Source organism: Ischnura elegans, chromosome 6, assembly GCF_921293095.1.
Source record: "Ischnura elegans chromosome 6, ioIscEleg1.1, whole genome shotgun sequence".
NCBI lineage: Eukaryota > Metazoa > Arthropoda > Insecta > Odonata > Coenagrionidae > Ischnura > Ischnura elegans.
This window is the reverse complement of record NC_060251.1, coordinates 88,460,652-88,481,416: the sequence shown is the minus strand read 5'-3', so window position 1 is coordinate 88,481,416 and position 20,765 is coordinate 88,460,652. Positions and strand designations below refer to the sequence as shown.

At 39.5% G+C, this 20,765-nt stretch overlaps 1 protein-coding gene across 4 annotated transcripts in view; it reads left to right on the top strand.

Moving 5' to 3' along the window:
• LOC124161125 (proteoglycan 4) overlaps positions 1-20,765 on the top strand; it is a 132,891-nt gene that overhangs the window by 26,074 nt on the left and 86,052 nt on the right. Inside the window, exon 1 of one of the 4 annotated variants that reach the window (XM_046537350.1) lies at positions 14,897-15,239. The exons of 1 other annotated variant lie outside the window; for it this stretch is intronic. In XM_046537350.1, coding sequence (XP_046393306.1) covers positions 15,093-15,239 — 147 coding nt within the window. In that variant the 5' untranslated portion in view covers positions 14,897-15,092. Of the gene's footprint in view, positions 1-14,896; positions 15,240-20,765 lie in introns of those variants that run through there. 2 more of the 4 variants (XM_046537347.1, XM_046537348.1) reach the window with 2 other exon arrangements.

Here is a 20,765-nt window from a genome sequence, read left to right as displayed (position 1 = left end):
ATTACACTACATGAAAGAAAAGGAGTTGAAAACATACCACTCCTTTTACCAACAGGTAACATATCATGTACTATCACGGATGCCAATGTCTCACATTAAGTAAACTTCTCGCATGACAAAACTATGGTAACATTTATGGAATCACAAATTCAAAGGAGCTACATTCCATACATCACATTTAGTGAAGCTAGCCGAATACTTCAATTTGGTATACTCCGATCGCTATGCCACCAGGCTATTCAGATGGCTAATGACACATGAAGTGGAAACATATTATTCACCATACCTTAGCAAGGACGGAATAAATATACCGATTCCATATTCAGCTAAAAATTCTTCTTGCAACAAAGAGCCAGAATATTTGCTGTGACAGAAATGTTAAAAACCGCGTTTGTGCCTATAAGTTACTGTAGCTGTCAATGGTGTATGGTGGGTTTAGTTCAGAAAACAAGTACTTATACTTAACTACTACAGAAAAACGCTACCATTTCGTCAGTGAAAAAGAAATAAATACATTTCAAGAGAAAAATCGCCCCATATAATACCCTCAAGTAGTCAATTCATCGAACTAACAAAAAGTATGGGTGAACAAGGAAGCATTGAAGACAAAGCAAGCAGAAAAACCATCATGCAAGCATCCAATTTTGGTTACCTAAATAAAACTATTAAACCGAATGTATAAAACTGAATACGGCGTGAAAATTAACAAGGGAAATATTATGCCACAAAAATTATGCATATAACAATATTTATAACTATATTTATAATAACTATGAATTTCCTATGAATAGAATCAGTTATGGTGACGAATTCACTATTTTTTTAAAAGATAGCATGTGAAATTACACGAAGAGAAGGCGAAGGCAGATTTGTGTGTGCCTGTAAAGATTTAAGTTAGGGAGGAAAGCTTCAAGCTTAAAAATAAATTTGATAACTCCCACAATATCACCGAAGCATCAGCCAACTGGCAGAGTTCTCCGATCAAACCCAACAGAGCGGGAATTCCGCCACTACCCGCATTCCAAGGTTCTCGACACATTCGAGAGGGCACAGTCAAGTAGGACATAGCCGTGGGCATGTCCAAAGCCTCAGTCTCCCTTCATTAACATTCACTTGGAGTCATTCTAATTTCATAAATGCCAACAATTAAACACTAAAAGATTGTTCTTACGTAAAAGGTTGTTTTGTGACCACTATTCCTCTTGAGGTATCAATAAGAGTGCAATAGCAAAGCTTTTTTTTCACTTCAGAGAGCCTTTTTAAAATTCTATCAGTGGCATGAGTATGACTTGCACGAGCATATTCTTTTAATAAATATTGTTTAATTTATTAATTAGAGTCTCATTTACGACATACGCTTTTCAAGACATATTGGTTTGCTTTGTATCTCGGAGATGATTTGACGGAGTTTTATTTGGCTTTGGTATATGTCTCCTCCCCTTCGTTTATGCCATTTTTTTCTTGGCAAAAATATTTTTAGCTTGCTCTTTTCTAACTGTGCGAGCCTGAAACGGACTTCTGCTCCAGGTTCTGCCAATGTTCAGTTGATGAGGATACTCAATGTCAGATGTTTTGGTTTCAGAAAAGAGGTACTGAGAATGAAAGTGCATACGGCAGACATTAAAGTAGGCATTTGGTTGCAATAACAATTATATTGGATGTGTAGCAAAAGGAGGGGGGAACTCAAATGGCCGTATAAAAATCTCCCAAAGCTCTTCCAATATGCAAGAAAACTTTTCACTGTGTTGGTGTGCGGGAAGGGGAGAGTTTCACCGCAGGGACCAACCTCTCATCACGAATAGCCAAATTCACACACACATTCACTCAAAACAAACAATCAAAACAAGATCCTTTGTGAGGGATGTAGGGACCTCGACTAAGGGTACTTGTTCCACAAAACGGGGATCTTCTCAGGTAAAGAAAGGTCTGCTAAGGATACCCAGTGGTTTGTAGATACACACGTACTCAATAACCAGTCACACACACATTCACTCACCCACAGATAATGTCACACTTTCGGGGAAAAAATAGCAAAGAGCGTGTTCAGAGATCGGCAAGGGGACGAGGAACAAGATGAATACGTACTTTGGCGCACAAAGTGGCCCTCTTCAGCGTGCTGAAAGAAAGAGAAAGCACTTCCAACGCAAGGCTGAAAGTCTGAAGCTGAAAGTGTGAAGTCATCTGTGGGCGAGTGAATTTTATATTCAGCCGGTGGTATATTGGTTATTGAGTACGTGTGTATCTGTTGGGTATCCTTAGGAGGCCTTTCCCTGTGAAGATTCCCGGTTTTGTGGAGCAAGAAGTCTTAGTTGAGGTCCCTACAGCCCTCACTAAGGATCTTGTTTTGATTGTTTGTTTTGAGTGAATGTGTGTGTGAATTTGGCTATTCCGGATGAGAGCCTGGGTGTTGGTCCCTGCGGTGAAACTCTCCCCTTCTCGCACACCAACACATTGAAAAGTTTTCTTGCATGGCGGAAGAGCTTTGGGAGATTTTTATACGGCCATTTGAGTTCCTCCCTCCTTTTGCTAAACGTCCAACATAATTGTTATTGCAACCAAATGCCTGCTTTTATTTCTGCCGTACACACTTTCATTCTCAGTACCTCTTTTCTAAAACTAACACATCCGACAGACAGTAATCCTCATTAGCTGAACGTCTGCGGTACCTGGGGCAGAAGTCAGTTTCATGCTCGCACAGCTATAAAAGAGCAAGCTAAAAATATTTTTGCCAGGAAAAAAATGACAGAAAAGAAGAGGAGGAGAGACATATCTCAGCCAATTAAAACAAAAGTTACACAAGCAGCATGGAAATTGATAAGTAGAAGAATAAAAGGTGGACAGAAGGATGCAGTTAACCAATTCGAATTAGTATTTATTGATTCTTCTCTAAACAATATCACTTCTTACCCTGAAATCTACTATTTATGAAAGTGAAAAATCTTGTTGCAACTGATTTCCATTGAAAGTTCCCCTCTTACTCAACAATACCACCAAACCTTTGGCATTATTCCTGTCAGAATAAGACGCCCTCGAGAGTAATATGTAATTTTACCTTCATGCACTTCCTATAGATAACACTTAATTAGCATTTTAGCCCAATCGGGGAAGTACGTACACATATATATGGGCGAAAAACAATGATAAACGGGAAGTTATACTGACCGCAAGATGCTTTTTTAGTACTTTCATAACAATAACTTTCATAACAATAAGCTTGACTGGCATCAAATTCATATTTAAATTTGACAATCATGATTTTTAGTTAATTATTTTTAAGCTCATGGGGGTCTAGTATTATTATAGTCATTTATAATATAACTCGCATTAAAAATGTGGTTTTAATCCACCGAATTTAATTTGACTATTACAGTGATGAGTGATAACGAAAAATACCTTCAATGTTCAACGGAGTTCGATGATCAACCTGTTAGAAAATAAAACGTCTTTCATTACAGGTACTTATATACTTGGGAGAACACGGAAGATATAAATCATAATTCACATTGCGAGACTAATAAGCCTTTCAAGATCATGTTTCTCATCCCATAAATTACAGACATGGGCCCGAGTTCAAGCCCAGCTGATATCATGCCAAGGAAAGCATACGCCCAGTCGTGTCATTTAATGACGCATCCAAAAATTCTTCCCTCGTTAGCTCCCCGCGGAAACTTTGCGACAGATATAATGAATGCTCCGCACACCAAAAACTAGGCTCAGTTGCGACACTAACTCAGTTCAACCTCGATCGGAGAACTTGCAGCAGTTCACTACAAGCCTTGTGCAACAGTTTTAGGTAATTCTCTCGGATGGCACGAGGGATTTCTTTCAAGTTTATGTTTTATGTGCCTCCGTCCAAATTGTATTTACAATTATTAACGTAGGCAATGCAATATTATTTGGCATGTTAGTTCGATACCTTGGTGAGGTCACAGTATTCCTTTTCGTTCGGTCATGTTTTGACTTCCTCCGTGACGTATTACTCGTTTTAACTTACGTTGATAAGTAAATCTAGAAGACCCTTTCCAACGTTTTCTTATCTCTGGTATAGGAATTTTGCATCTGAGAAAATATTTAGGAACTTATTTTTAAATTTGAAATTGTGTAAAATTTTTCGATGGGTTCTACTCTATACACCCGGAATATTTCGCGATGAGATATTGCGAGAACGTATTTAAAAAGAGGCAATACTTACCGATAAATGCCCGAAAGGGCTAAAGTGATGCTTTTTCTTAATGCCTTGTGCCATCCGAGAGTATTATCTAAAATTGCTTGTGGTGAACTATAACAAATTCTGATTACACGGCACACATTAACACTTACGTGCTAATTATGCGTAAGTGTGTGCCGTGTAACCAGACCCTGAGGTCGTAATTTTCGTATATTGGATTTTACTACTCGTTTTTGAGCTTTTTTTTGGAAATGGTTGCGTAGTGGATTTAACTATTTGGTTTTATTTATCTTTTGTGGAGTTATCCCTCATTTGTGTAACCGAAAGATTTCTTGTTCTCGACGGGGCCACGTCAGTACTTAACTTCCGGTTCGAAAACGTTACGCTACAAATTATATTCAAACATAAATTAAAGCGAAATTACTATCATCAAAACACAATTTCATACAACAAATCACTGCTTTAGTAATTGTTATTTTATCTTCATTAGTCTTCAGTTTTCACCCGTTGAAATTCAACGAATACCTGTCTGCAGTAGCTAATAATAACTTTGGCTAAAATAATTTTTTTTAATAAAAGCTTAGCTCAAATGTCTACTAGACCTTTGGAATATAAACGATAAAGAAAATCACCTTTAGTGTCGCATTAGTGCCGTATCGCAGTAATGTAATCCCAGTATAAATCCCTTTAACCGGTCTCATCAAGATGACGAGTTTGCGTTTCCGTGAATTCAAACCACGATGAGGACACGGCGAAGAAAATCGTGCCAGACTAACAGTGTACACACAGAAGAGTTTGCGATCCTGTGTGACTGGCATTGGGCCAGACTGCACGAGGTTCGAATCCCCTCGATGCTTTCCGGGAAGGCGTGCATCACGGCTGCGGCGAATGCGTTCACGCCGCCCGCCCACCGCACTTCGGACACTCGTGGCTCACCTTTATAATCCCACGATGCCCCTCCAGAGCCATTAGCCGCACGTTCATTTGTTTGCCTCCGACTCCTCCTCCCGTCCTGACACCCAGGAAAAGTGGACGAGTACCAAGTGAGCGCTGGCGTGGGCGTTCGAAACAAAATGGTTTTCGAGCAGGCGATAAGAGACGAGAAAATGACTCTGGAGAGAATGGAGAAAGACAGGTCCGAGGAGCCAGTGAATTGAAGAGAATAGGGTGGTTACCCAATATTTTTTAATCTCTAAATCGAAACATTATTACGCCTTGAGGACGCATTTCACGCTTTTAGATTTTTAAATGACGATATCTATTTTTCGCGATTTAATAAAAAGTGGAAGTTTTCAAGAGGGCGAAAACGCGACGGCTAAGTATGAATGCTGGGAAAAACCCGTGTGACGTCATTCTGGTTCCCGCTGTCGCCGTGTGAGGTGACCTTAGGGTGAGGGTATGTGCGCTGCTGCGATGCAGGCTGCTGGCAGGTCTTAAATAAGGATTAAATAAGGATCTTGGCTTAAATAAGGATTGCCAATACCTTATCAAACGAGGGAAACTTTCCAACCATAGGCAGTTTTAATAGGTGATTATTAAGACATGTTTCCCTGAGCTCTGTGCCTCGTGCATCCATTGGTAATCTCAGGCGATGTAAAACTCTTATGTACTCGAATAGAAACTAGGTCCCTGTGATGTCACGTGGAATAGCATCGCATGGGCGCCAATCTGGTCTTTTTCAAATGAGGTTAAAATTGACCATTGCCATTCGTCTAAACTGGGATTTCTAAAACCAAATAATTTTTTTATTATGAATAAACTAATGGTGGGTAACGAATCGCAATCAATACCTTTCGTTTCCTTTGATGAAGGAAATTACCCTATTAGCATTCATTGGGGCGGTTTTGTAATGTATAGTTAAGTTTTTCGGAGCAGGGAAATGCATGCTAATCACGTCTTCCACTTAAAGTATGTACTAAACTAAGCCTAATTCTGAGCTCATTTTCTTTACTCTAACTTGCACATATTTTTAAGCTACGGTTACATATTCATAATGAAAGACACTTTGTTTCTTTATTGTACTTATGGAACTGTTTAAGACACATCAATTTTCATCTATCTCCTAATTCCAGCACAATTACCATCAATGTTCCCCACTTATATTTTTTTGTACATCAGGCTAAGCATTCAGAATAGAAAAATCACAAAGGGACTGGAAAAATGAGAATATGTTGGAGCATTCATTGTTGCACAGCCTGGTCCATGTCTTACATTATTAATATGGAGCTCTTCCGCCACGCACAAGCTTCAAGTTTCGATTTAGCTACGGTTACAGCTGTACCATATTCTTGTTAACACTAACAAGACATTATAAAACTGGCTCTTAACCTACTGCAAACGTAGAAAAGAGTTGTTTTTACGTTTTTACATGTAATTACCGGAGGAAGGTGATTAGATGACGCCCAAGAGTACGACCTGATAATCACAATTTAACGGAGCTACTTCATAATAATGGGAGCACAAACTGAAATTACAACAGCATAAATGTCAAGAAAATGGAAATGTTCATTGGCTAATTATGAAAAACTCAGAAAATACGGGATCACAGGTAAGAATTCAAACATACTCTGTGGTTCGAGTTACGACTCAAATTTTATTTGCCATCAAAGCAATCCACTAAGAAGATTACTGAGGTTGCTATCCATCAGAAACAATATACTCGTAATACAATTATCTGAAGGGTTTGCCACAGCCATTACATGCACTCAAATTTTAAAAAATATTTATTAATACTGGGCGCTTAGTTGGAGAGTTCATTTTTTGAAACCTTCCATCACCCAATATTTCTACCTCATACATTAACAGATGACAAACCTATATTTCCAATATCCTAAGACCCCATTCTATCTTTATCTCGTATTACTTTGACTGACTCGTCCGGTCTCTGAACACATTACGACTAGGGATGTTCGAGTACTCGAACATTCGAGTCGAGTTGTTGGTACTCGACTCAAGTGCTTCGAGTAGCATTACGAATGTCGAGTTGAGTCGAGTAGTTTCCATTACAGAGATGTCGAGGCCAGTAAGTTCAGAAATCTGCCGACAGGAAGTAATATCATAAAACTAATGTGATAATATCGTTTTTAAAGTCGATTAGTCGTTCTACTCGATAATGCTTTAGCCTGGGAGTTTCGGCTTGCTGTACACATATTAGTCAATTACTGTAGTAGTCGACGACGTGGTCGCCGAATACCTTGTCGTCAGCGCCAGCGGCCGACCGCCTTCGGACCCGGCATCGCATTCGGAGTAATCGGAGTGGACCGCTGCATCGCTCATACTTTCTTATGCGATAATTTTATACCTCAGCCTATATTCTCTACTCACACGACGAGAGAATACGTAAAAATAGTAAAACTTTCTATGAAAAAATCTAAATTTTCGGTTTTATTAGACAATTCCAGTTTTTCCCGGTGCTTGACGCCACAAATGGTGCCATCTTTAAGCATTTTTTAATACTATGTAGGTCCATTGTTAATTTTAGCTTAATCCGCTCTTGCGTTTATTTTCCCTTTTGATCTTACAAAAAAAGAGATTCTACGTTTGATTAAACAAAATGAGAAATAAAGAAATTTAAATTCGATTAACGATTCGTTTTTCGTTGACGAAATTAATAAGTCTACAAAACTAAAGCTATACTCTACCATTCGTTCGCTTCGTCCACTTAAATTCTAAGAAGATTCAAGAATCATAATTATTGTTGATGTAATTTTTTATAAAAATTCCCAAGGTCCCAAAATGTTCCCGAGAGAAATTGGTTTCTCTGCATAAGAATTTGATCGTATCAAATATTACATGATTCATTTACGAACATAATATTTATTACAATCGTGCAAATAAACTTTACTCAGGGCTCTTTCTAGCAGTTTGGATACATATAATAATTAAATTTTCGACATATTACGAGAGGTTAATTCATTGATATTGTGCTTATGGGACTGCTTAAGACACATCAAATTTCATTTATCTCCTAATTCTGACACAATTACCATCAACGTTCCTCACTTTTATTTTCTTCTCTACATCAAGCTAAGCATTCGGAATAGAAAATTTACAAGGAGATAGGAAAAATGAGAATGTGGTATGTATAGTCTGGTTCAAAATTACCACACCCGACTCCACTTGACACTTGCGAGTAGTTTTCAACTCAAATCGAGATCATAAAGTACTACTCGCACATCCCAATTTACAACTCCAACGGGTGAGCTCACAGTTTCGTGGTCTTTGTTATCAATTTGCAATGGAGTGGAAGTGTACAAGCAATTTTTTAGCAAAAATATATTTTTCCATTCAATTTCCAAATTTGCATCTTAATAACTATTTTCGGTTTCACGACCCTATCATATTCCTATGGTATAGTTCTTGGTGCTTACTAATCGAAACTAAACTTTGGATCATTCACCCACGTTATATAAAAGTGAAAAAGGCCACTACTTCAAACTTATTTAGCTTCCTATTAGTGATTTTATTGTATTTAACACAACCAAGAGCATTTCGGTAGAGATTAGATCAACTTTGAGAACAAAATTTGGAATTGATACCGTATCCAACGGCAAACTAGGGCGGCGATGTAAAGAAATCTGGAAGAATATTTCTCTGGTTCGAAGCCGTTATGTCAACAGGTAGTGAACGCTTCGAGATCCTTTGAGCCGATGAGCCAAAACGGAAGCAGGCCACGGATATGGTGTCACGGTCTTGATTTATTGGTCGCAAAATAAAATCAAAAAAGAACCAGGAGGCGGTGACCATTGAAGAAAAAAAAACGAAGAGTGCCCGGCAAGTCAGACCGCTCTGTGTGGCGAGGGAAATCTAAATCAAGAGTATTTTTAGGAAAGAGCAGACGGACGATTGGGCAAAAAATAAATACATCCGTTCCAGACAAAGGAATGCATACTGGGCTAGGGTGCATGTGCTTTCCAATAGTATTTCGCGCATCGCATACACTACCTTGGGACGGCGGAGACGTCCCTCGACGTATGGCAGGAATATTTCTGGAGGCATTTTAACGACACGCGTCTACAGATCAGTTCGGCCAAGACTGAGCAGCCAGGAAAGAGTCGACACGAATGTGTATTAGGCATTGAAGAGGATAAACAGTCATTTCACGGAAGAATGGAGCGACTCCACAGTAATTAAAAACCACACCCTTATGATATAACTTGATCGAAAGAATGGTGCAAAATTTTCGCGCTGCATCGAATCCAAAATAATGAAATCGTTTCAGTCTTCACTTGATGAAAATGCGATATATCCATGATGAAATATAAACAAAAAATGGTAATACCCATAAATAATATATAACTCCACTACCAACCATGGTTTCGAGTTTCAAGGAAATGAATAGGTATGAATGAATGACATGAATGAACCTTGAAAATTACATAGAATGTTGAAACCATGGTTGGTAATGAAGTAATATACTAAAGTGTGGGAAAAACCATTTTTTGCTTATACTATCATGAATAAACCAAAATATTATTTTTCAAATTAGTGAATATTCAAGCACGAAAACCTCCCATATAAAAAAGGAAAACGTTCACTGATCAGGTTATGAGTAATCTATATGCAAATCAAGATGCTGACAATTTTCCAGCCAAGAATTAATTGGTTAATGGAAGGGGGTAGGCATTTCTATGATATTTTTTTTAATTTTAACTAATAGTGCACTTCAATAATCTATTCCTTTGGATACCAACACATCGTGAAATACATAAGTGAAGCATCATAAAATATTTACTTTTTATAAAAAAAAAACGATGATAATTGCATCACAACATTTTATATTCGACACATCTGGCAGCTATGGTAACTCAGGAAAACTGCTTTTTATTCCACAGACTTTTGACTAAAATTTTTTTTTGTATTAATAAAATATCAAATATGGGGCACCAAATCCATACATTGAAACATATGTTCCATATGCATACGCTTTTAGTCAAAATCTTTACCACCTTTGACCTTTTCAAGAAGAGCAGTGAGAGGTTCTGGATTCCTATCAGTGAACAGCTATTAGAGGTTCGAGAATAGCTAAGTCAACGACCGTCTCTCCATAAGATTGCACGGTAAGATATAGACTCGGAAGTACATACCCTACTGATCGAAAAAGCGTAGCCTCGAGCATCCGAGCGTTGAAAGACACGTCTAGAGGGGGCGATAAACATTCGCTTTAAAAAGAACAGAGGGAAGTCAAGAGTGGGCTCCACCAAACCAGTCAATGTAAATGGGCTATAAAAACACAAACGAAAGATCAAAGCTCAAACGTATCATTTAACTAGTTATAATGTTAATTTGGAGAAAATCATTTCATACGTTTCTTTCCGCGTGTTGGAGGCATAAAATGGAATAAACTAATTCGCTTAATTCCTTTTTTCCTGGTCATAAAAACTAGTAAAAAGTTTCAAAGCATTTTAAAATTATTCTAGTTCAAATTGTTTGTCTCTATGTTCAATTATATAAGAATCTCTGAGCTAGTAAGTGGGGCTGCTGTTGGTTCCAATATCATGAGATCGGCAGTAGACTTAGCCTAACACGATCGTGAGGCTAGTTTTAAAAGTGTTTGCCATGGAATAAGCACAAAATCGCTTTGGCGTAGAAATGTTAAATATAAAAAGTAACTAATTCAGAGCACTGAATGTAGAAAGAGTCAGGAAATTTGCATGTTACCATGTCAATCCTGCCACGTAAATAGCAATCTCGTCGTAAACACCATAACTTTCGGTCAGTTCCATAAACTATGTAGTGTACCAGAATAGCTTGCTGATTTTGAGACCAAAGGAAAATTCGAGATAAAAGGTACATGCAGGCATATCTGCGATGCTAGTCACCATAAATTGGCCTCCATATGAGGAGCGATATCAGTTTACACATAAAATTCTATTAATTGCTCAAAAACAAGTCCATTAAGTTACTTTGGTGAAAGTGAGTAAAGCGAGCATCAAGTCAAATCAATCCACAATATGCAAAAGAAAAGATAAATTATAGAAAGCATGAAATTGTCAGCCATGAGACAAACATTACAAAAATGTCTAACAACAACGTCCCATCCACAGACGGTAAGATAAATAACCATGCAATATGGGAATGAGAAACACCATTCCTAGATCAACGATAAAAAGAGTTTATTCTGAACCCATTCGTGAAGTGAACGAGTTTATTGCAAACGTAATTCGAGGAATATTAAGAGCAAAATATGGTTCACAGGTACCAAAACATCTAAGACATGCAATAAATGAAAGACGGGAAGGGCGAGGGAACTGCATTGCAGAAATCAGCGGATTTTCCTTCAGACGGACAAAAATCGTGTCACCTAGACTACATGTCTTGTACTGTGTGACGATGTTAGATGTGTCAAGTGCGGACCTTAAAAAAATTCATTGCCACGATTGAACAGAATGATCTTGGTAATGACCATGGCGACATCTTTTATTTAGGTCGTAACAAGATGTTTGTCGACTGTTCTTTATGATTCCATACAGGCATTATAGAGATAGAAGCTTCAGCAGGAACTCAGTTGTAGAATTATCCTTTTCGTTTAAATATAAATCAAAATTTCATTTAAAAAACACAGTAAAATAATCTTTAGAGGTGACTTTAAGCCTTTCGCAGTGCTTTGAGTCACAATGGTAGCTCGGGAAAAATATGGCTAGATAGAGCCTGAAAGATAAAGGCAGAGGATTCAGTTCTCTCCTTACTCGAGTAAATGAAAACATAGTAAACGGAAGAGGGTAGGACGATTGAGGGATAAGGAAATGCATTATATGCTGAGCCGGAGAGCAGTCCAAGCTATAATAGTTCGAAAATCCTCCAGGACGTGGCTCAAGTGCTTTCAAATGTGGTAGTGGGATCGTTTTGAAGGCGTTGGAGAACAAGAATGGGCTTGGCATGATTCCTGCACAAACCTAGGGCTGCAGTTCTGGAGGGAAACGGGAATGGGATGATGAAAGGATTGGAGGGGAGGTTGAGTGGTTTGGCCTAAGGAAGGGGAGGTGGATGGGGGGGGGAAGGAAGCAGAGGTGAAAACATCCTAGAGAGTAGAGGGGGGTTGGGGTCCTCAGAGGAAAAAGGGGTCATTCCGTTCAGCGATGCACCGCACCCAGGAGCTCGCGTGGGCGGTTTTGGGCCTCCCAAACGCCGACTGAAGTATGCAGTGAAGCTAATAAATTCCAAAACCATGGTAAATTTCCCTTACCTTCGGAAATAACTCAAGAAAGGTTATTATTGAAATATTCGACCAATCAAAGTAGGTTTCCATGCAGTACTTAAGAACCGCTGTGGCAGCCTACCCTTCCTTCATGCACTTTCCTCTTCAATTCACTACAAGGCCCACTACTTTTAATTCTATCTAAAAATCCAATTCTCTTCCTTCCTCTCCCTCGCTTACCAAATATTCTTCCGTCTAATGCAGTTCTCAACATCCCCTCCCCGCAAAGTATTCGCTCCATCCATACATTCTGTCTCCTTCGTATTTCATCTAGAATAATGCAAGAAAGCAATTTTGTCAAGAATTTGAAACATTTTACCAATTAAATTTTATCTAAACTATTCTAAAAAATGACATTCAACACTGGATCTACTTCGTGGAGTTAACAAATGTGAATTTATTGAGTGATAAATAAGAAGAGTCACAGTTAGCCTTTTCATAAAAAACGATAAATGGCGTGATTTTCATCAAACTCACAAAGAAGTTCCATCTTTTCAGAATTGATATCTATCTGAGCTCGGTAATGAAACTGACACCTCGAAGGAGTGAAGACAAAATCTTACCACATCTTGATAGGTGCTCTCAAGGATAAAGTAGAGGTTGATTTCAGGCCGTTTTCGAATTGAAGTGGAATAAATTGAGTGGGTCAAGCGGAGAGTCGTAGCTTGTCATCTCCAGGAGATTAGGAAACATTTCTTCCTAAGATCGGTAAAATGACAAGCATTTGGATTCTCGAAGAGACAATTTTACCCCCATCCTTCCAAGGAATTTAAGGATACACCATTTACCGATAGCAATAGAGGCAAGCCAGTATGATCAACCTGGAGTAAATTTCCCATGGATAGTAACAAATAAATCATATGGATACAACGCCGTGCCGTCCTTTCATACTTGGACTCCCAATCAGATGTGAATTTTAGCTTAGGTACAACGAAATCTATATTAAAACTGAAAAATAATATTGTCATCCAGGAGGAATCAAATCCAAAATGCATTCTAGACCGGATTGTCTAAAATAAAACAGAGTATATCGGCTTATATTTTGACGAAAGAGTAAGTGGGAGTTGTATAACTAACAACTGAAAAAGTCTTTGCTGGTCGCACGGCGATTATCACTATCACATCCTCATCAGGGTATGAAAAAGTACTTAGCTCCTTCAATATAACTTCATAGGTTCCCATGGAGATTTGAATTTTTATCTTTCCAAAACTATCACCACTGACGCTGTGGAATTAAATCGACATTGTAACGAAAAAAAGAGCGATAATTGACCGTATATTTCACTAATATCTGGAAACTTGGTATCGTAAAACAGATGCGACACACACTGAAAAGGCAGCAAGACTCTAGGATAAGCTTTTTACTATGAATCACTCTCGCTCGACCGGTTTCTTTCTGTGGGGTATTCTTTGTTGAAAACTCATTCTGTCATATTAAAATATTCAGGCTATATAAAGTACACAATTAAAAATATTAGCTTGAAATTCTGACTGGAAAAATTTACCTAAATATTTTCTGCAATGCAATGGTTGGCAACAAGACAAAAGTCAGCTTCATGCTTCCAGATGATTTTAATGTGATAGCTCAAGTTTTGAACGAGTGAAACGGGACGAAAAATGGCAGAATGTGAGGGATTAGTGTCCTCTTAAGGTTATAAGATACAAACACCTGTAGTATTTTTCCACACTATTTTATTCGATCAGCCGGTATTAACGTCTACACGTTGATAATGACGTGTCACATGACAAGAGCTGTCTCTTGGTAATGACGTCTAAACGTTGAAGCTGGATGACTGATAATATAGTGAGGAAAATCACTACGGCTGTTTGCATCTTATTAAGATGAATTTCCACAGAGTGAAATCGTCAAAAATTGATCTGTATAGTGAATATTTCTCGGGAGTTGCACCGGATAAAGTTCTTCATGACACCTTCCAACGTTTTGACAATCAATTCGCCCATCGTATTCAGGGATTCAGAAATTCAAAGACAATCAAATCATTTGGATACCTTAATACCTGAAGACGATGGGCGAGGTGCTTGTCGAAACTTTGGATTTTCAGGGTTTCAGGAACCCAAATGATTCGATTGTCTTTGGATACCTGAATCCCTGTAGGCGATTGGCGAGTCGCTAGTCGAAACGTTGGAAGGAGAAATGAAGGACCTCACCCGGTGCAAGACTCGAGAAATCTTCACTGCTGTCGCTCTCCGGGAAAGAACCAGAAATTAAACCAATAGATCTGGTCCTCTTGAGCGTCCGTCCTCCTTTTCGCGGGAGACGACACAAGGCTGTTCGCGAGTGAGGTCCACACACGCGACAACCCACCGCCGCCTCGCCACATTCTACATAATCGTCGAGAAGGAGAAAGGGAAGGAATCCTGGGGACGAATCGTCGGAGGGCTTGGCAAGACACGCTCCCCCCTTTCCCTAGCACACACGCCTCGCCACACACACTCTGCCCCCCCACCCCTTACTCCCCAACAGAACCCCTCCCCCCAATCCACCGCCCCCTCCGTGTCCCCAGGCGACGAAGAAGGAAGGCTAGAACGGCGCAACACAGGCAATAGTCTCCGCCACGGATACGAGTGTGTACTGCAGAGTTGACGGAGGAGGATAAAGGGTTTTGCTGATCGCGAAGATAAGAGAGGCGATTGGACTTGCTCGATCGAAAGGGCTTTGAGGGGAATAACTAAGAGATAGACTAAGGAGCGGAGTCGCGGTTGACGATGTCCAGCAAGGCACCCGGCGGTGGAGGAACCATGAGCAGGATGAAGACCATCAGCGTGAATATGTTGAGGGACGGGCCGAGGACCGCCTGGGGCTTCCGGGTGGTCGGAGGCGCCGACCTGGGTGCACCGCTCACCGTGCAGAGGGTGAGTCCATGGTTCTGCGTGCAGTGTGGCGTCGCGAAAGAGATATGGCAGGGGGTGACATGAGTCCTTCCCTGGGACAGAGGAGCGAGGAGTGCTTTTCCTGGATACTGTGACTCGCTTTCGTTGTAGATGTGAATTGTGTGCGGGGATAAGGAGCATTAAAACGCCTCCATTTCGTTGTGTAATGGCTCGGTAATTATCGCTAACACTCCAGGTTGGAGACTTCTATTCCCAGTGCGGATAAATACCCTTCGTGCCTATCTTAAATAAGTGATTATGAAAAAATGCGAGTTTTCTCTTCCTGCAAAGTTAATCCTATCAGTATCTGCGACAATGTTATCTTACAAGTTGAATTTAATCTCAGAAAAATGGGTGTATATTTTCTGTTTTTACTATCCTTGCGTCAGTAACGTCTCAACTTCGTCATGATGATTATCAACAGTGAAGCACCATTTACATGACCTCGCATTTACAATCTAACAACCGTTATCTATTGTGTTTACATGTGACGATGCAAACGTATCGGATGAACTTTCCTCGTTTTTTTGCCAGGGGCAGAAGAAAGGGCGGCACGTGAATGTATGACTACAACTACAAGACACGTAGTCTCGCGACGCCGCTGCACAGGTGACTCGGAAGGGCTCGATAACACCAGCTAGGAATCATGCGAGCTGATCTGGACACCCGGCTCTTTCCGCGAGCCTCCGTCTAGTGCACGTGGTACCGCACGCAAATAGCGCTGCAAGGTGCCATGCGTTGCCACGGAAACGAGCTCTCCGTGCGCCTCCTTAGTCGGTGGTGACAGTGGCAAACACATGCAACATGAGGATAGACGACCACCTCGGTTCTATAGATTCTAGCTCGTGATATCAGAAAATCCTATGTGCCTCAGAGTACTCCTTTCGTGAGAATGGAATCCCGTAGAATCAGAGAACGTATTTCGCACGAAAAGGAGGAGAAACGACAATTCAAAAGCGATGCTTCGATTGGTAGCGTAAATAGTTTAATATTAAGATCGATTTCGATTAATTTGAAATGAAGTCATTTCTATTAGCAACTTGGAAACTTATTTTTATTTTTATTATTTTAATATAAAATGGGCAGATAAGGGGTTGACACTTTACGTATCCCCAATCAGTTCTATATTTATTACGTAAATGCAAAATCTGACTAACGCATTTCGGAGTTTTTAAATCTTTCAACGCGGCACATAAGATAGCCATTTTTTCCGGCAGCAAATGATCTGTGAATGTCTGAATGAGAGTGTTAATCCGAAATTCGGTAATGAGACATAGAGCAGGCACAATATAAATAGGCCCTTGGAGTATTTCAATGATAAAATCGTATCATTATATTATCATCCTGATATCCTACTCTCTATATTTCTTACGTCGCACTGATACATTTTGATAGCCTAAAATGCGTCACTCAGACTTTGCAATAACATAATAAGTATAGAGCATCTTTGGACAACGTTAATTCGCCATCTATTCGTTTTTTTCATATCGGAGTAGAATCAATGAAAATCCCAAAGGTATCAATAATATTAAATATGAATTTAGAATATTTTAATGCCGATTTATGAGGGTGAATTATTTATTTAAATGTTTACATGGAACATTAGCAGGTAGATAGCCAAAGAAAGTCAAACATGAGCAACAAGTGGTCTTCAGTTAGGGTTAGAAAATGTAATTAGGATACTAATATACTTTGAAGGCAAAGATTGTCAAGGACCAAGCCAAATATTATTAATTCTGATGCTACCAACAATTGCGCCATATATCTAATAATTACCACGTTACATCCATAGATATTTGAAAAAAAACAGTTACATTCCAAAAACTTGACAAAGTATCTTAATTTTAAGAAATTTATTTAACTATATCACTCTCACTTCAAAACACGGTTTATAATTATAAAAATTTAGAAGGCTAAAAGCTGGCGAATCTTAAGTTTAAAGAAATGGACGATGCTAGCCATTTTCATGAAAATAAAAACTATTGGTTAATATTCTCCATGGAAGCTTCAGTCAGCCTGAGCTTGCAATAGAGGAGTTGAGGCTGCGCTTCGAGGATATTTCGATTCACCAGCCAAGGGGATCAACGGATAGACTTCGACGCGTCAAATTATCCTTCTTCCTCCTCGGCGCCAAAATAAGGGGGATTTGGAGACGATCGGGAAACTTCGGGAGACGACGGCGGAGAGCTGTTGAGGTACCGAAGGAGATCCGACCGCATCGGATTAAATGACACCCTTAGCTCCGCGAGAACCACAAAAACACGCGCCGTAACTTTGAGGTTTTTTGTGCCCTCTTTGGCAGATATTAAACCCGAGACAAAACCCCCAAATCTTTAACCTTCAATCGTTAATTAAGCTCTTAAAAAAAAAAATACTGACCCTCAAGCATGCCTCGGAGAGTTTTAGAAAGGCGTAATGGGACGAGAGAAGATTTTCGTCGTTCTTGCCACCCTCAGCTTTTACGGAGCAGCGTTAGGAAACTTTGGACACCGTCCAGACACGTACCACTTGACAAAATTTGGAACAGATAAGTGCTCAAAAACTCAGTAGCCCTTCGTTTTGAAGTGAAGGGTGATGACGCCGAATTGATAGCTAATTAAGCCTTCAAATTCCCACGTTTTTTACACACGACTCCACTCTCTACACCATTTTACTCTTAAGTTGTTACTAACCTTAATTAACTTACTTTAGAGCCGCTCTTGCGAAATTGTTAGTCTCCTTCTTGCGGTTTACCAGCTGTCACCAGAAACGTAAGGTTTTCTATAATGAGGGGAGCCATAAAATAAGAATTACTTAAGATAAAATTCAAACGCGGGCATCAGACATCTCACCACAACACTTCTTAGAAATGAGCAAATTAATGTTATGGTCAATTGTGCCAAAATACGTTACATGAGTGAGAATGGAAGTGTAGCATACGAAAATTTGAGAGTAATTATTGAATAATACGAGGAATATTCATAAAGTAAGGGCCGTTTGGTAACAGAAAAAAATATGATCATATGAAAAACATTTTCTTTGCACTTGTAGTTAGCGACAAACCTACTTCACTCGTCATCACAATCGTCATTCACTTCTAAGCGTTTTTTCGTACCGCTGTACCATCTTCTTTGACTCCTCTGCATAGAAGCTCGCCGCCTGAGAGTTGAACCAATTGACAACGCCGTGCTTGAGTTCCTCTTTGGTTTCAAAATGATGTCCACTGAGCCACTGCTTCAAGTGCAAGAAGAGGAAGAAGTCGCTAGGTGCAAGGTAGGGACTGCACGGTGGTTGGTCAAAGTGTTCCCAACGAAAATCTTGAATTTTCTCATTGGTTTTGACAGCAGCGTGAGTCTGTGGCTTAGTGCAATTGGTTCGACTCTCAGGCGGCGAGCTTCTATGCAGAGGGGTTAAAGAAGCTGGTGGAGCGGTACGAAAAATGCTTAGAAGTGAAAGGCGATTATTTAAAGAAGCAAAGTAGGTTTGTAGCCAACTTAAAGTGCCAATAAAATGTGTTTCACATGAGTATATTTTTTTCTGTGACCAAACGGCCCTTACTCTATGAGTTTGCCTCGTAATTAACTGCCAACAATTAAAGCTTTTTATCTGGTATTGCTGTTTTAACACCCCGCGACGATAACTCTTAAAATTTTAAGACCATAATAAGGTATTAAAAGCATTAGCGTAAATACTTATGGCAAAAATAAGTTCCTCCAATGAGAATGAAGTCAAATAATGACAAAAGGACAAATGGAAACTGAAAATTATTGAAAAACACCCCTATTCCAGCTAAACCTCCGATTTCCACTCTTTCGTAAGATAAAGCTAGGATTCGTCAAGCGTGTCGTGGGAAGAATTTCGTATGAGCACCGAAGAGAGAGGATATATTAAATTAAACTTGGCTGGCCACTCATTAAATATGCAGCGAGTACATGGTATATGGCGCAGAAACAATCCTTGAACTTAATAAAATACAAAGGAAAGCTGCACGATTAATAAACAAAAAACTGCTTCCGGCGAACAAAAATCGTAACACAAACGTTAACGAATTAGGCTGGGAGCCGCAGGAGACTAGGAAGCTGTGCACTAAGTTTAGGCTGCATTAGCGATGGAGAATAGACATATTTAAGAGCGACAGGTAGAGCATAATATTAGAGCCCCACTATATTTCCAGGTCCTACAGAAATTATAGATTACGAGATATATTTAGCCGCACGGATAGATATTGGAATTCGTTTTTCCCTCGAACAATGAAGGACTTAAATGAATGCTAATCATAATTTCTTAAGAGCATTTCCTTTTACGTTTGTTAGCGGTTAGTGCTCTAACACACCCTTCCACACGCCTATTGAAACGGCTTGTCAGGTAGTATGCAGATGTACAACAGAAATGATAAGAGTGATATTTCGCAGAATAGGGATGCGTATGTAAATGTAAAAAAATAATCAAGCAATCTATTTTTGCAAATAAAAATTATATGTTCACATGTCAAAGAAATATTTAATTAACAATGCATTTGAGGCGTGATGATACACTATTTGTTTTGAATCGCGACGCGACGCGTCGCAGCGAAGCTTCCATAGCTACCGTTTGTCCGGCGCGCGATGTAATGTCACACTGGAGTGATTCACAGCATCCCTGTTCACAGAAGAGGGCGGGGCCTGCAGGAGCATTGAGGAACGAAGATTGATGTTTGAGCAACAGGGACACGTGCTTCTGGTGTGACCTTGCGTAGGACGTCGAGGGGAGGAGGGGGAGGGAGATAACTTAATTGGAATTTGTGAAGGCGAACCGAGTCAATGAAGAGGCGCAAAAGCGTGTCGTAACTAATACCTGTCACGGAATTCTCAGCCGTGGGTGGTCTATCAGCGGCCAATTAGCAGGATGGATGGAAGAAGATTGATGAAATCGACTAAACGGAGATTGGAATTTTGGTGCATTCTAGATGAAAAGATAGCTCATATAATTTCTTTCGGTTGAAAAATCTGAAAGCGGTAATAGTTCCACTTGAATACAAAACATTATCCTGAGGAAAAGAACCTTCAACTTGACCTCCCACGCTTTTTTTCACAGGCCGCGGTTTCGTCAATCAATGACAAGCAATGTCAAAAGATAATGTTCTCGGAAACTATTTCAACACCAAGATGTCGACACTCAAAACCAAGGTGTTGACATAAGTTGACGACGCCATTTTCTCGGTTAAAATATAGTAGGGAAAAAATAAGATGAAGCTTCCCTCCAGCGAACAACAAGGTGAAGCTCGACTCTAAATCATTAGTGTAGTGATATATATGTAACACATATGGAATGGAAGTTATACAACCCATAGAGACTTCATTATTCGTTTATGAGGATCGCATTTGTCTGTCATGTGCAAACAAGTCTATGAAAGACTAGGATTATCTTGCTTATAAACGTAGTCGAGCCTTTCGTTGGTTTCAAAAACCTACTACAATAATTTTCTGACTAAACCAAATTATTTGCTTCATTATTCTATAATTTTATTTACTCCTCGTAAGAACACGTTTA